This window comes from Lolium perenne, chromosome 4 (genome assembly GCF_019359855.2).
Source record: "Lolium perenne isolate Kyuss_39 chromosome 4, Kyuss_2.0, whole genome shotgun sequence".
Taxonomy (NCBI): Eukaryota; Viridiplantae; Streptophyta; class Magnoliopsida; order Poales; family Poaceae; genus Lolium; species Lolium perenne.
Window position 1 is genome coordinate 75,839,645 of NC_067247.2, and position 15,983 is coordinate 75,855,627.

General features: G+C 47.2%; 1 protein-coding gene across 1 annotated transcript; it reads right to left on the reverse strand.

Annotated features, from left to right (window-relative positions):
- Positions 1-15,389: 15,389 nt before the first annotated feature.
- On the reverse strand, positions 15,390-15,755 carry LOC139838997 (uncharacterized). The gene has a single exon (XM_071829025.1). It carries the CDS (start codon positions 15,753-15,755, stop codon positions 15,390-15,392), a length of 366 nt encoding a protein of 121 aa, XP_071685126.1.
- Positions 15,756-15,983: the final 228 nt, after the last annotated feature.

A 15,983-nucleotide genomic window follows, 5' to 3' on the forward strand; every position in this document is an offset into this window, starting at 1 on the left:
TGTTATGGAAAGTGTCATTACTATGCTTGAACTGTACTTGGAGATCCTGGTATGAGGAATTATGGGACCGCATCCACAGAAAGGCTGCAAGTTTCTCTTCGACGCTAAGTCTGGTATCCCGCACCAAACTCTCGCGTCGAAGGAAACTAGCCAAAGCCCTGAAGATGTGGGCCTCCATCCTAAATGCTACCCGACAATTTTGTACGTGCCCTTCCAGCAAGTCCCTTACAACCTCCTCGCCTCTTATCGTCGATGTCTGGCGGGGCTTTTTTTCCCTTGGTTCACCCAGCAGATGCAGCATTGGTAAAAGAACTAGAATCATATCATCATCATCCTCCTCTTCCTCCTCCTCTTCTTCCTCCTCTCTCTTCCTAATCTGATCTGTAATTCTCAAAGCCATTCAAAAACTAAAGATAAAAAGGCCACCCGTTATTTAATGAACTGAATTTGCTTTTAATTAAAAACTTATAAGTACTGCTGTTATATATACTATCCTATATAGAGTAGGTTGCAATAGTTTGCTTGCTCTATCTAGGATAGTTGCAGTAGTAGTTTGATTGCAGTTTTAAATACCACAACAAATTCGAGATACTAAATAGGAACAAAGTGCAGGTTTAAATTGTTGAATGTAGATGGGCTGCAGCCCAGTAAGGCAGCCCATATAGTCTACAATTCCTGAAATCTCAAGGCCCATCACGTTGGCAGCTTGGGACAGCCTTGGGGGACAAAGTTTAGTCCCACATTGCTAGTTGGGAGAGAGTTGGAGTGGTATATAAGGGCTGCTGTTCTAGTCATTCCAAGTGAGTGAGAATAGAAAGAGCCCTCGCGCACTCCTCCTCCTCCGCCCGCCCCGCCTCGCCTCGTCACGCACGCACGTCGCGTTTCGTGACTCGAGTTCGAGTTCGAGACACACTCAAGGAAGCCTAAATTTTTGCTTGGTGCACCAACTGTGTTGGGTACGTGTCGACCTGCATGTGCATGCTCGCCGCGTGTCCCTGGCTTCCTACGCGTGTCAACGCGGTCGGGTCGGGTCGGCTTCCCAGGCTATACAAGGAGACAGATCAGATCTAGAGAATAACACAGTTCTCAGAACTCTCTAGTTCCTCTCTCTCGCGAAGTTCCTTTTGCTGCGCTACTCTCTAGTCTTCCCCATCCCGGCGTTTGCGTGCACAGCCGTCCGGGAGAGCAGGCCTCCGAAACTCCGTCCATTGAGATCCTGCACCGGGAGACGGGCGATAAGGTTTTTGGGGAGCATCTCGGCGCGACTGCTCGCTACTGTTCGTCTTCTTCTTCGACGACCCGGCTGCTTCATCGACAGATCCGACTACACCATGGGCGACATCAACAATACCCATGGTGGTGGTGGTGCTGCTGCTGGTGCGACCTTCCCGGTCGCGATGTACGTGCTTTTCCTCTCCTACCCTGCACTGCTACTTGTTCCATGTTCAGATCTGATGCATGTGCTTAGTCTGATGTGTATGGTTAAGTATGCTTGTGCATCTGTAATGTTGATTTCGGTAATTAAACTCACACGGAAATTGCCTAATAATCTAACAATCCAAAAACCTTATATGCTTAGGCAATTTTCACCGTCTGGTTTTGCTGCTGCGCTTAAACCGAGCCCGTTTACGGGTTCTCATTTCAAGAGATGGCAGAGTAAGACCCTCTTGTGGCTCACTTCTATGGGTGTGCATCGAGTTGCGGAAGGTACTCCCAGAGGTCCGCTTACTCCTGAAGAGGATAAAGCGTTCGGGGATGCCACTGTAATCTTTGTGGGTGCCGTCCTAAGTGTGCTTGGAGACAAGTTGGTTGATGCTTATCTGCACATCCGAAATGGGAAGGAACTGTGGGATGCACTAGACGCTAAGTTTGGTGCTGCCGATGCCGGAGGTGAACTGTATGCTATGGAGCAGTTCAATGACTACAGAATGGTTGAGAACCGATCTGTAGTAGAACAGGCTCATGAGATACAGATCATGGCAAAGGAACTTGAGCTCCTCAAGTGTGTGCTACCGGACAAGTTTGTCGCGGGATGCATTGTCGCTAAGCTTCCCCCTTCATGGAGGAACTTTGCCACTTCCCTGAAACATCAGAGGCATGAGTTTTCTGTTGAGAATATCATGGGCTCTCTGGATGTTGAGGAGAAGGCGAGGGCAAAAGACAAACACACTGGAGGAACCGAGGGACGTTCTGCTGCCAATATGGTGCAGAAAAATGCCCACAAGTCCAAGGTAAAGAACAAGGGAGTCTCCCAGACTACCAACTTCAAGAAGAAGGGGAAAACGGAGAAGAAAGATCCTTGCTGGGTGTGTGGCGAGACTGGCCATTGGGCCAATCGTTGTCCACAACGCAAAGGAAAGAAATGTCAGGCTGGACAGAACTCAAATTCTGTCAGCATGATCATTGGCAACACAGAGGAAGGAACTACAGGGTATGGTAATATGTTACCTACTGTTCTTTCGGTGTTTCAGCCCACGGAATGGTGGGTTGATACAGGTGCTAATGTTCATGTGTGTGCTGACATCTCCATGTTTACCTCTTATCAGGCTCGAGGTTCCTCAGTAATGATGGGGAATGGGTTACATGCTACTGTTCGTGGTGTTGGCACGGTAGATCCGAAGTTTACTTCGGGAAGGATCGTGCAACTGAAGAACGTGCTGCATGTCCCTTCCATCAAGAAGAATCTCGTTAGTGGCTCCCGTCTTATGAAAGATGGGTTTAAGTTGGTGTTTGAGTCCAATAAAGTTGTATTGTCTAAGTATGGAACTTTTGTTGGAAAGGGATATGAGTGTGAGGGAATGTTGCGTTTCTCTCTAGAAGACTTCTGTGATAATGTTGTGAACCATGTAAGCACTAGTGTTAATGAAACTAATGTTTGGCATTCACGACTTTGTCATGTTAATTTCGGTTGTATGACGCGGCTTGCTGATATGAGTTTAATTCCGAAATTCACCTTTGTCAAAGGCTCTAAGTGTCATGCTTGTGTGCAAGCAAAGCAGCCTCGCAAGCCTCACAAGCCTGCGAAGGAAAGAAACTTGGCACCACTAGAGCTCATACATTCAGATCTATGTGAGATGAATGGTGAGTTGACAAAAGGTGGAAAGAAATATTTCATGACTTTGATTGATGATTCCACTAGGTACTGTTATGTGTATCTCCTCAAAACTAAAGATGAGGCTCTTGATTTCTTTAAAATCTATAAGGCTGAAGTTGAGAATCAACTTGAAAGAAAGATAAAAAGGGTTCGGTCCGATCGTGGTGGAGAGTACTTTTCTAATGAGTTCAATTTATTACGTGCGAACATGGTATAATCCATGAGAGGACGCCTCCCAATTCCCCACAATCCAATGGGATTGCGGAAAGGAAAAACCGTACTCTAAAAGATTTGGTTAATGCCATGTTAGATGTTTCGGGTTTATCCAAGGAATGGTGGGGGGAGACTATATTGACTTCGTGTCATGTCCTAAATCGTGTTCCAACCAAGAATAAAGAGATTACCCCATATGAGGAATGGGAAAAGAAAAGACCAACACTCTCCTACCTACGAACTTGGGGTTGTTTGGCTAAAGTGAATTTGCCAATCACCAAAAAGCGAAAGCTTGGACCAAAAACCGTGGACTGTGTCTTTCTTGGCTATGCTGCCCATAGCATTGCTTATAGATTTCTTGTGGTGAAATCTGGAGTGGATGACATGAATGTTGGCACCATCTTTGAATCAAGAGATTCTACATTCTTTGAGGATATATTTCCTATGAGAGATATGCATGGCATGTCTAGTTGGGAATCTGATCCAATACATGAAACTCCTATGGAGTCTGATGAGGAATCTGATGATGAGAGTTCAGATTCTGATGAAGATGACAATGAAGCTCCCACAAGGAGTAAGAGACAAAGGACTGCAAAGTCTTTTGGTAATGATTTCATTGTGTATCTTGTGGATGATACTCCCACTACCATTTCAGAAGCTCTCGCATCTCCTGATGCGGACTCATTGGAAGGAAGCGGTTCAAAGCGAGATGGATTCCATCTTGGCTAATGGAACGTGGGAGTTAACTGAGCGTCCTTATGGGTGCAAACCTGTAGGATGTAAATGGGTATTTAAGAAGAAGCTTCGAGCTGATGGTACTATTGAGAAGTATAAAGCTCGACTTGTAGCCAAAGGCTATACCCAAAAGGAAGGCAAAGATTTCTTCGATACCTACTCACCTGTTGCGAGATTGACCACAATTCGAGTACTACTGTCATTGGCTGCCTCACACGGTCTTCTCGTTCATCAAATGGACGTTAAGACGGCTTTCCTAAATGGAGAGTTGGACGAGGAAATTTACATGGAACAGCCTGATGGTTTCGTACTGCAAGGTCAAGAAAGAATGGTGTGTAAATTAAAGAAATCTTTGTATGGCCTTAAACAAGCACCCAAACAATGGCATGAGAAGTTTGAAAGAACTTTGACATCTGTGGGCTTTGTTGTTAATGAAGCCGACAAATGTGTGTACTACCGCCATGGTGGGGGTGAGGGAGTTGTCCTATGCTTGTATGTGGATGACATACTAATTTTTGGGACAAGTCTCAAAGTGATTGAGGAGGTAAAAACCTTCCTATCTCAGTGTTTCGAGATGAAAGATCTTGGAGAAGCTGATGTTATATTGAACATCAAGCTATTGAGAGATGAGAATAATGGGATTACACTTGTGCAATCTCATTATGTTGAGAAGGTGTTGAGCAGATTTGGTTATGCTGATTGCAAATCTTCTCTCACACCTTATGATCCTAGTGTCTTGCTTCGAAAGAATGAAAAGGCAACTAAAGATCAATTGAGATTCTCTCAAATCATTGGTTCACTCATGTATTTAGCTTGCGCTACGAGGCCTGATATCTCGTTTGCTGTATGCAAACTTAGCCGGTTTGTGGCCAACCCGGGAGATGATCATTGGCATGCTCTTGAGAGAGTGATGCGCTATCTAAAAGGAACCATGAGTTATGGAATTCATTATACCGGGTATCCAAGAGGACTTGAAGGGTATAGTGATTCCAATTGGATTTCTGATGCTAAAATGAAGGCCACAAGTGAATATGTTTTCACTCTTGGTGGTGGCGCTGTTTCCTGGAAGTCTTGCAAGCAGACCATCTTAACGAGGTCAACTATGGAAGCAGAACTCACAGCATTAGATACAGCTACTGTCGAAGCGGAATGGCTTCGTGAGCTCTTGATGGACTTGCCTATGGTTGAAAAACCAATACCGGCTATCCTCATGAACTGTGATAATCAAACTGTGATTATCAAAGTGAAAAGTTCTAAGGATAATATGAAAAGTTCCAAACATATCAAGAGGAGACTGAAGTCTGTCAGAAAACTGAGAAACTCCGGAGTGATAGCATTGGATTATGTCCAAAGTGCTAAAAATCTGGCAGATCCTTTCACAAAAGGACTATCAAGAAACATGATAGACCTTGCATCGATGGAGATGGGTTTGAGACCCACTTGAGTTGCCGAGGGGGTAACCCAACCTATGTGATCGGAAATTCCGTGAAGTAGGACCTGGGAAAACAAACCGGAGTAACTGAGTTGAGAGAAAATATAATACTCCCACTCCGCTGCAGATGCAATTCTCTCATAGTTACTGTAAGGCAGGTTGACGATGTCTTAATGTGTTCTGAGCGGCTCTTAATGAGCGAAGACGCTGTCCTACAGGGCAATCTTTGAAGAACACACCTATATGAGTGACACTACTGGTCATAGTGTGGGAGATTTGGGTGAATCTCTAGTAAGCTCATGAAAGGCCGAGGAGTATGACTTATAAGCTCCACCCGAGGGGAAGGCTATGGCAGCCTAGTACCGTGCCGGCATTGAGCGAAACTTGCTGCACAAAGACTGACAATTCAAGGCATAGTCCATTCTTCAGTTGTAGTCAAGCGTAGCACCTTGCCTAGGTGGAAGTTCAACTTAACAGTCTCCACCGAAGTGCAGGTATATTAAACAGTGAACGGAACTAATGTGTCATCTGATGTGCATATGAGATCTGGTGGGGGATTGTTGAATGTAGATGGGTTGCAGCCCAATAAGGCAGCCCATATAGTCTACAATTCCTGAAATCTCAAGGCCCATCACGTTGGTAGCTTGGGACAGCCTTGGGGGACAAAGTTTAGTCCCACATTGCTAGTTGGGAGAGAGTTGGAGTGGTATATAAGGGCTGCTGTTCTAGTCATTCCAAGTGAGTGAGAATAGAAAGAGCCCTCGCGCACTCCTCCTCCTCCGCCCGCCCCGCCTCGCCTCGTCACGCACGCACGTCGCGTTTCGTGACTCGAGTTCGAGTTCGAGACATACTCAAGGAAGCCTAAATTTTTGCTTGGTGCACCAACTGTGTTGGGTACGTGTCGACCTGCATGTGCATGCTCGCCGCGTGTCCCTGGCTTCCTACGCATGTCAACGCGGTCGGGTCGGCTTCCCAGGCTATACAAGAAGACATATCAGATCTAGAGAAAAACACAGTTCTCAGAACTCTCTAGTTCCTCTCTCTCGCGAAGTTCCTTTTGCTGCGCTACTCTCTAGTCTTCCCCATCCCGGCGTTTGCGTGCACAGCCGTCCGGGAGAGCAGGCCTCCGAAACTCCGTCCGTTGAGATCCTGCACCGGGAGACGGGCGATAAGGTTTTTGAGGAGCGTCTCGGCGCGACTGCTCGCTACTGTTCGTCTTCTTCTTCGACGACCCGGCTGCTTCATCGACAGATCCGACTACACCATGGGCGACATCAACAATACCCATGGTGGTGGTGGTGCTGCTGCTGGTGCGACCTTTCCGGTCGCGATGTACGTGCTTTTCCTCTCCTACCCTGCACTGCTACTTGTTCCATGTTCAGATCTGATGCATGTGCTTAGTCTGATGTGTATGGTTAAGTATGCTTGTGCATCTGTAATGTTGATTTCGGTAATTAAACTCACACGGAAATTGCCTAATAATCTAACATAAATAGCACAAATAGAAAGAGAACACACAAAGTATAACTGCAGGTTTAATATGTACTCTGGATAATTGGTACTTGCTGAAAAGGATGCACTGGACAGTTGGTATGCAGCCAATAATTTACATTATGAACATTTCTGTATTGTGAGCGATATTTGAATTGGGGTGAACTGAATCCTCTGAGAGAGACTCTGCTAAAAGAATCCATCCTAGATCTTGATAACAAGAGAACTACATGAACTATATATATGTATTCCCGCTCAAGAATCGAACCAGGCCAACCAGGGGCAATGGCAAGATTGTCTTTTAAAGAGTTAGCGCTTTCATATTTGTAAAAGAGACCTCAAAATATAAATCATCAGGGCACACAACAAACTTTGGATCCGTTATAATCAAAGAAAAGACTGATGAACTTTGCGTATATTATTCCCTCGAAAAACAAAATATATATGCGAGTGCTTGCAGCCCTGCGTATGTATATTATCGAGGTCCAGCCAGATTAGTTACATGCAATCAATTTCCTCCCGAAGCAATGTGCTAATATGTATGAGGAGTATAGTTTTCTTCCAAAAAGAAATGAAAGAGTAAGCTGTAGTAGGTAGATTAACTAATATGACGGTACACGCACAGAAGAACGGAGAAATCTCTATTTTTCATACCCCGTAGCGAAAATTGTTCTACACTAGTTGAGCAAAGCATCAACATCTACCAGAACAAGGAACCATCCAGAATCCAGCACGAACCATCCAGAATCCAGCACACGGACGTTCCTGAACAAGATCCATGCCAGATCGAAACCAACCAACACGGACGCGACTGATCGGATTACCTTCTACCGGCTGGCGTTCTCTGCAACCGAACGAGGCCTTATACAAGAAGAGGTGGAGCGGAGGAGGAGGAGGAGGAGATGGTTTACGTTCTACCGGCCGGCGTCGGAGGCGGAGAAGGGCACGATCTTGAGCCTGCGGCTAGGGATTTGGTCGGGCTCCGTGGCGGCGTCCGTGTCGAGGAAGGGCGGCGTCCGCGTCGTCGAGGAGCTCTCCTCCTCCAGCCGGCCACCGTCGAGTCGCCGCCGCCGCCCCCTCCGCCCCTTCGTTCCAGTCACCGCTGCCGCCGCTATCGCGAGAGACGAGAGGGAGCGCCGCTTCGTCGCGCTCCGGATCCTATCCACGGGTCTAGTGGAGCGTTTCTAAAAACCGGCGAAATCGGCGGGTTTCGGGCAAAACCGGGTGGAGTAAAAAAAACCAGCGTGGTTTAACCGAACACGTCTCAGGCGCGGGCCGGTATCTAAACCCCGGGGGCCCAACACCAGTGTAACCACGTGGATTTCGGTCCAAAACCGGCCGGGTCAGGACCAACCGAACGAGGCCTCAGCGATAGGGAGGATGACCCAGGGACTTCTATACGCCGACCTGGTCGGCTCGTGTGGGGGTGCCGCACACCCCACCGACCAGGACCGGTAGGCTAGGCCTCGGCCCATTAGCCTCAGGTACGATTCTTTTGTTTTTCTTCTTCTTTGTTCTCTTACTAATATTTTATTTTTCAAAATCTAACATTTTTTTAAAAAACAAAATTTTGAGATTTTTTCAAAATATGAATATTTTATAATTTGAACAGTTTCAAAATTTGAACAGTTTAAAAAATGTACAGTTTTATATTTTGAGCATTTTTAGAAAATTATATTATTTTTCAAATTTTAAAGTTTAACAATTTGAAAAAATTTAAAACTCGAATTTTTTATAGACCTGAACAGTTTTAAATTTGAATGGAGTTTTAAAATCTGAATAGTTAAAAAATCATAATTTAAACAGTTTTTAAATCTGAACATTTTTTTAACAAACCAAATTTCAAATTTAAACATTTTTTCGATTTGAACAATTGTTAGATTTAAACAATTTTCAGATTTCAACAATTTTCTAATTTAAACAGAAAAAAAAAGAAACATAAATGAAAAAAAACAGAACATAAAAAATGATTAAAAAAGAAAACGGCCAACTGGTCTAACACCTGAACTGGGCCGGCCCGTATACGGCGCGTGGTATGCGTCGATCTGGTCGGTGTATAGGAAATCCGGGATGACCCTAGATACATCCTTGACTCTGAAATCCTACAAGCTACGGGCCCAAGTACATCTTCAGTTACATGGCGGGCTATCATAGCTGGGTAGGGAGGCCCATGGGTTAGCCATGCTTAAGCGCATTGACGATGGCCTCATTTACTGAAGAACAGATGTAGAAATCTGTCCAGTCTAAAAGAAAAGGATGTAGAAATCTGTCTCAAAGCTTAGTGTTGTGCCAAAGGTTGGAGTGTTCTGGTGGAGGGTGCTTCGAGGTATTCTTCCTACTGAAAGTACCCTAAAGCAGATATATACATTCTGCACAAACAAGCAGATGCAAGATTTGTCTAGTTAGCTGCAGATGAAGATATACTGCATGCAATTCTGTGCTCGCACGCAAGGAGCTACACCTGGACGGCATTCCCCTTAATTAGCTCTCGATCGTGCTCTTAGCACTCCGTCTCTCTCACCGTGGCACATTGTATCAACATATCCGTGCACAGATTCCAACGCCACAGCAGTACCAGCCCACCAGCGACAGCCTGAATGCTAGGAACAAAAGTGGAGCAAACGACAGCGCGAGTAGCTGCAGTGCCACCCGAATGAGACAGCTGCTTCATCCGATCGACGCATCCGGACAAACCCAAAGCCTGAACGTACCGACGAAGGCTCGGTCGGCCGGTCAGTCAGTCCCGCGCACCCAGAGATAGCTCGACAGCTCGATCGCCGTCCTCGGAAACAGCGCATTCCCTTTGCCCCATCCTGCCGCCGCAGCTAGCCGGCCGCCTGATCGACGCCGACGCGTGCAGACGCAGGTACGGCGCGCAGCGGCGGAGAGGCAGTGGCGGGCAGGCGCCTTGGATCCGCCGCTCGCACGCCGGACGCCGCAGTGGCGCGCCTTGGATCGACCGCGCGTCCGCGCCCCGCCTTTATTTCAAAAAACTCCAGAGAGCAGGGCAGGTTCAGCGAGGACGGCAGGTATGCGGACAAGCGCTGCAGCCGGATCTTTGGCTGCCCGTATCATCATCGCCTCATCATCGAGCAGAACTGCATGTGGAAAGACTGCCTACGTACCTAGCCAGACAAGGCGAACGCACCCAGGCCTAGTACGTCCTGCGCCGCGCTGCATCCGCCGGCCGGCCTGCCGCCGCGTGCTGTGCATCCCTTTTGTTTCGGCAGGCTGAGCAGCCAGGGCCAGGCTACGAACAAACAAACCCAAGCGGCGGACAGATTCCTCTGCGTCGCTGACAGCGCGAAAAACCACGCGCCTATCGTCCCTCGAAAACCGCTCATTCTAGTGCACTGAATGGCCTGATACTGACCCGGTAATTTCCCGTGAGGAAGTGCAGCGGCATATCATTGGACATTCATGACCGAAGGAAGAAGAAGGAGCCACTGCGGCAGGCATCATTGCTTTGCTCGCCACATCTGAACTTTTCTGATGCGTGCGTACGTAGCCCCGTAGGCTGTGCTCACCTCCGGTCGTCAATCTTCAGTTACAACGTAGAGCATTCCTTACAATGCCGAACCTGTACGTACACGAGAAGGACCGGCCGGCCGACTCGTTAGAAGATTGCAAAACCTATCTAGGGTTCTGCCCCCCTCTCCATTTCCGGTAGCCTTGGAGCCTTGAAGGTGTGGCAGACCATGAACCCACGTCAGCGGGATGATTCCTGTTCTTTGTTCAGTTTTTTTTAGCGTCTTCCTCGAGATGGTGAAGTGGTAGCTACATCTTGAAGTCAGAATAATGTCCTCTTCACCATATCCTATCTTTCCTGTGGTACGCCTAGCTTCGGCGGAGGGCACGTGGAGTGTGTGCCGCGAATGAATCTCCAAGGATCCAACTAGTTTTCATGTTCGCTTCTTTTGATCTACTAGTCTCGCCTTTAGTAATAGTTGTTGCTCTAGTGCGCTGGTTCTTTGTGGCCTTGGTACGACGACTTGCCGTTTGTCTATAACAATAATTTCTACAACGACAAGCTTTGCCCGACTTCGGTAATGGAGGAACGAGGAAGGCAACACGCCTTGGCCTCATGCTAGTGTGTAGTTGTGCTAGGTGGTCTAAAGATCTTCTTGTAATTTGATTACTTTTTGGGATTTTTGTTGGATTAGTATGGATGGGTGGACTTTTCAGCCAAGAAAACGTAGAGCATCCCTCATGGTAATATGGCATGCTATTACTGATAGCTGCTAACTGATATTGCAGGTATTTCTAGGGTAAACGGCAGGTGGATGATGGGCCTGCATCGGATGCCGCCCAAAGGTGCCAAATCAGGCCCACACACGCTCTACTACATTCCAGGCCCACTGCCCAAGAGGCCAGAGGATCGGAAAACAAGCACAGGAACCAGCTGTGTTAATTTGGCACATGCATACTAAGTTACGCGCGTATATCAATCAGTATAAGCAAACGTATACTACATGATTGCATTAGGTATTGTTCCATGGTGGCCTGGGTATTTCCGCATGGTCCCCTCGATCTCCAGCGCTCGGCTTAGCCGCACAGCTCAAAGCAGTTGTCCATCTCTTTGGGACGGGACCAGATACCCTCAACTCCAAGCTACACAGCCACAGCCATGCTGGTCCCGGCGGCCGGCCGGCTCCTCCTCCTCCTCCTCCTCCTCCTACCCGGTGAGTGAGCGAACCAACCAGAATCGCAACAGCAACTGGGCGATCTCCTGTGACAAGCCCTTCTGGCCTTCCCACCCGATTCCCTTAACTAATTAAACTCTCCTACAGCCTCTTGCATTGCAAGCACGCGAACACCAGGAGATGGTGGATTTTGACGGGGAACGGACGCGTTTAAATACGATCAATCAAGTACCCTCCCTTTTCTTCATCACGGGTACGGGCCATCGATCCCTTTTTTTTTTTGGACAAAGAGCATATGTTAATATCGCAAAGATATCAATTACAACCAACATCTGCAACAACGTATAGCCTAGAGGCGTTACTGATGCACACAGTTAAAAAAAGAATCACAATAAAATAAAAGTCCCAATACAATGATCAGTTCCTTGTAGTAGCAATAATAGCACCACCAAGACAACATCAGAAGTCCAGCTTCTGCAAAAGCGACGCCTCCAAGAAGGAAACAGTGCACAAGCGCCGTTGTCACCGGATTATGGATCTTATGTTTTCACCCTAGAGTAAGTCTTCGCTCTCAAAACAATTTCTTCAAGAAGGCCATTTCCAGACACAACCAATTAAGATCAAACCTTAGATTATCACCAAGATAAGACTTTAAACTTTTCATGTGTTGTCGCGCCGCTTAAGATGCCCCTACTCTAAGTCACTAGTCACCAAGCCAATTCCTCAGAGGCACAAGGACTCAAAGCACAATTGCTAGTCCCCAAGTGTCGGCTTTCATGACATTCTCCGCCAACTGACTTCACCATAGAACGAGAAAGTGTGACACATGATGGTAACAACCAACAGAACTTCGCAGCTCTCTCTGAAACAAAACGGTCAGAAGAAACCCGGGTGTGCTCGACCGAATCCCACCCGATCCAACAATCTCCAGAAATGAATCGTCTAGTGGAGTTCGCCGGTGCAGTTTTCCGGAACACGCCCCCACTCGCGCTAAGATGATGATCTCCACCAACTAGAAATGCACATATCCATTAAGCATGAGTATTAGGATTATTAATCTTTATTAAGATTAAAGCATAATCCTCAAGATAAATTGCATGAGTATCAGGACCGTTCTGAACCTCAAGTACAAATAGAAATCTAAATTCGCACCCGCGCCCTCTTCCCTAACCATGTAAGCTAGGCTCATAATTAATGGTTTTAATTTCTCGCATAACTCATAGTCTGGCTTCTAATTTCAGCCGAGAAAAAGAACCTGGCAACAACTAATACGGAACAGAAGTACAGTATCTCGCAAGTGCACATGATCGATATAAATTTCCTATACGTAGAGCTCCACTACTATATATCAATCGGTATACAGAAAACATCTACCAGCTGCTAGCTAGCTCCCACATGGAATGGAGGCAAGAAAAACAAGAGCTCTTGGTGCGGGAGCGCATGCATGGCGGCAGAGCGGCCCACGTCGACCAATCGGCTGTCGGCTTTAATAATTTATTATGACCAGTGCCGTTATGGGCCTGGCCGGCGGGCCTACCACGGCGGCAAGTTGTTGCACCGGTGGTGTGTACGTACGTGATTCCCCTTGTCCCGGCGCCCGGCCCTAGCGCCATAGCTTTCTTCTTCCTCCCTCTCCCTCTCTACACACACACATCGCTTTCTTATCTTTACTATTCTCCTCTGTTTTCCCCTGTGGAACCGCACAGCTGAGAGAGAGAGAGAGAGAGTGACAGCAAGATGTACTCTACTACTACTAGTATTTGGCAGAAGAGGGGAGTTAAAAGGAAATGGTGTGGGCAAGCTAGCTAGGCAGATGAAGGGGGTGATCGGTGGATGGGAATGTGGGCTGGGGCTGGGGGGCCATGCATGCATGCAAAAGGCCCAGGCCAGGAGGGGCATGTAGCCCTACTATTTGTCTTAAAAGGGCTAGGTGATAAGTGTACTACTCACTCTCTGAGGAAGAAAGTGACTAACTGGAGAAAGATGTTGGCCATTGCATGCAGGTGCCAATTGGAAATATACTTATAATCACCACAGTGATTGGTGTGGGGGATCTGGTTGGTCAGATCAGATGGATGGATGTGGCAAACTGTAGTGTTTGTACTGCTGGTCCTCTCGCAAATGCTACATGTAGCGAGCTACCTAGGGTGCCCACACTTGGGGTGGTAGTATCTGCCTATCTGCTATACATGTCCGATCTGCCCTACTACTCCCAGAATTGACCATTCAGAGCTCTACTTTACATGCTATAGTTCATGCCCTAGTTTTCGCTTTCAGTCCTCCCCTACATATATACCCCGGACCTGGCCCCTGCAGCGACCCTGAATTTATCTATAGGTATGTGATTTTTTTTTTTTACACTGACTAACTGTGTTAGCAACTAGCACTAGCATATAGTTCCTGAGAGTATCTAGCTATCCATTACCATGGTTGCATAGGTTAGGTGTATACTCCGTACCAACTTAGTATTATTAGATTTCCTTTATCGAAAAATGATATCCATCAGTTCTTGGGTTAATCAAAAACTGCTCTTGGCACAAATTACCCTTCTTCCAGAGTGCCGAATAATCGCCCGTATTGATTACTTTTACAATTTTTTCTTTCCAGATTGTTCAGGAGCACCAGATCGACCGACCGATCGACCGATCCAATATTCACTGCGATGAAATTATGAGGAAGAAGAGAAACAGTGACACGCCCTGAGTATGTGGACTAGAGCTGCACATGCAGCCTGAATATCTATCTAAAACCTGGAGAAACTGTCAATGTAGCTCCCTGGCCCGGCCGTCACATCGTGTCCCATGTGCCCGCAAATCTTGAGGAGCACACACATTCGCTGAGGCACACACGAACATATCCAAACAAGGTCGCCATCACCCGGTACGCGAAACGTTCGATCGATCTGGCCTCCGATTAAACAAGGAAGCATTCGATCATGTGTGTGGTTGTTCGCAGGAGGAGGGAGGAGAGGGCGTGTGTAATCGCCTAATATCCATATGCGGCATGACCACAGCGCTAGCTAGGTACGATACGATACGATGGAGCCTAGTTTAATCGGCAAGTGACATGTGCACCACGGACCTGCCCCTTTCTTTGCAAAGAAGGTTTCCCCAGCTCTCCAATCAGAGCCTGCTCGCCAGACGAACTAACGGATTATTTTTTTTTAGAAAACAGGCAGATAAGCCCGACTTTAACTTAATAAAGCCACACGATAGCCAGTTAGAATTACACACTGCTGGGCATTACAGCTTTGCCACCGGGACACGACCATGAGGTCCAACATAGTAACAGGCACAGCAAGACAAAGATAAAACTAGTGGGTCAGCCCACACCCAAGGACCGCAGCAGGAGAGGCTACTTCTTCACGCCGCCGTGGGCTTCAAGTGCACGTACAGCTCCCTTAGCTCTTGTGCCATCCAGTTTAGCCCCTCCTTTTCTCTTGCTTTGAACTTTAGGCTCCACAGCTGCAAAAGAATAATAATTTTGTAAATGATGTCAGCTGGGTTAGAGATAACTTTCTTTTCAATCGCAAGCTTATTTCGCGTGTTCCAAAGGGCCCAGGATTGTGCCAGGAAGAGCACCCACAGCAACTTCCTAGCATATCCAGAGAAACCAGAGAGGATAGCATGGAATTGGGCGAAGTTTGCCGGGCACCAGTTGCATCCCAAAGAATGGGCGTAGCACTGACCCAGCGAATGTAGCAAGCGAACAAGCGAAGAAAAAGTGGCTTGCATCCTCCGGGTCGCCACAAAGGGCGCAGAGTCCATTGGAAGGGCCGTGTCTAGTCACAAGTCAGTCCCGAGGGCAACTTGTCCAGCGCCAGCTGCCAGGAGAAGATCTTGATTTTAAGCGGCACTTTTGATTTCCACATGTCCTTGTGATGAGCAATAGTCGTGCCCTGGGAGAGTTGGGCGTACATAGATTTGACCGAGAAGGAACCACTCTGCTCGAGGTGCCATGTAACCTTATCCAGGCCGTCAGCAAGGGGCACCTGACTAACCAAGTCTTGCAGCTCATCCCATAGCTGCAGGCTTTCCTGATCCAGCGAACGGCGGAAACGGACTTGGAGGGAATCGCGATTTAGAGCATCCGCAACTGAGATGTCTTGGTCATCACAGATGGCGAAGAGCCGCGGAAAGGACTGCATGATGGGACCCCTCCCAATCCACCACCAGTCCTTCCAGAAGCTAGTGCGCCTCCCGTTCCTCACCAACATCAATCATGCATATAGACTGTATCGATCGTGTGCTTAATCTGTACGCACTTATACGCAGCAAAGAAAAAAACAGGGATGTATGGAGCTAAAGGAGAGAACTTTGGCCAAGAGATACTGTTGACTTAGCATTTTATAAGCTCTTATTTCTAATACTGTCCT

Coding starts and splice junctions, on each gene's coding strand:
- LOC139838997 (XM_071829025.1), bottom strand. CDS start 15,755: ATGCAGTCCTTTCCGCGGCTCTTCGCCATCTGTGATGACCAAGACATC.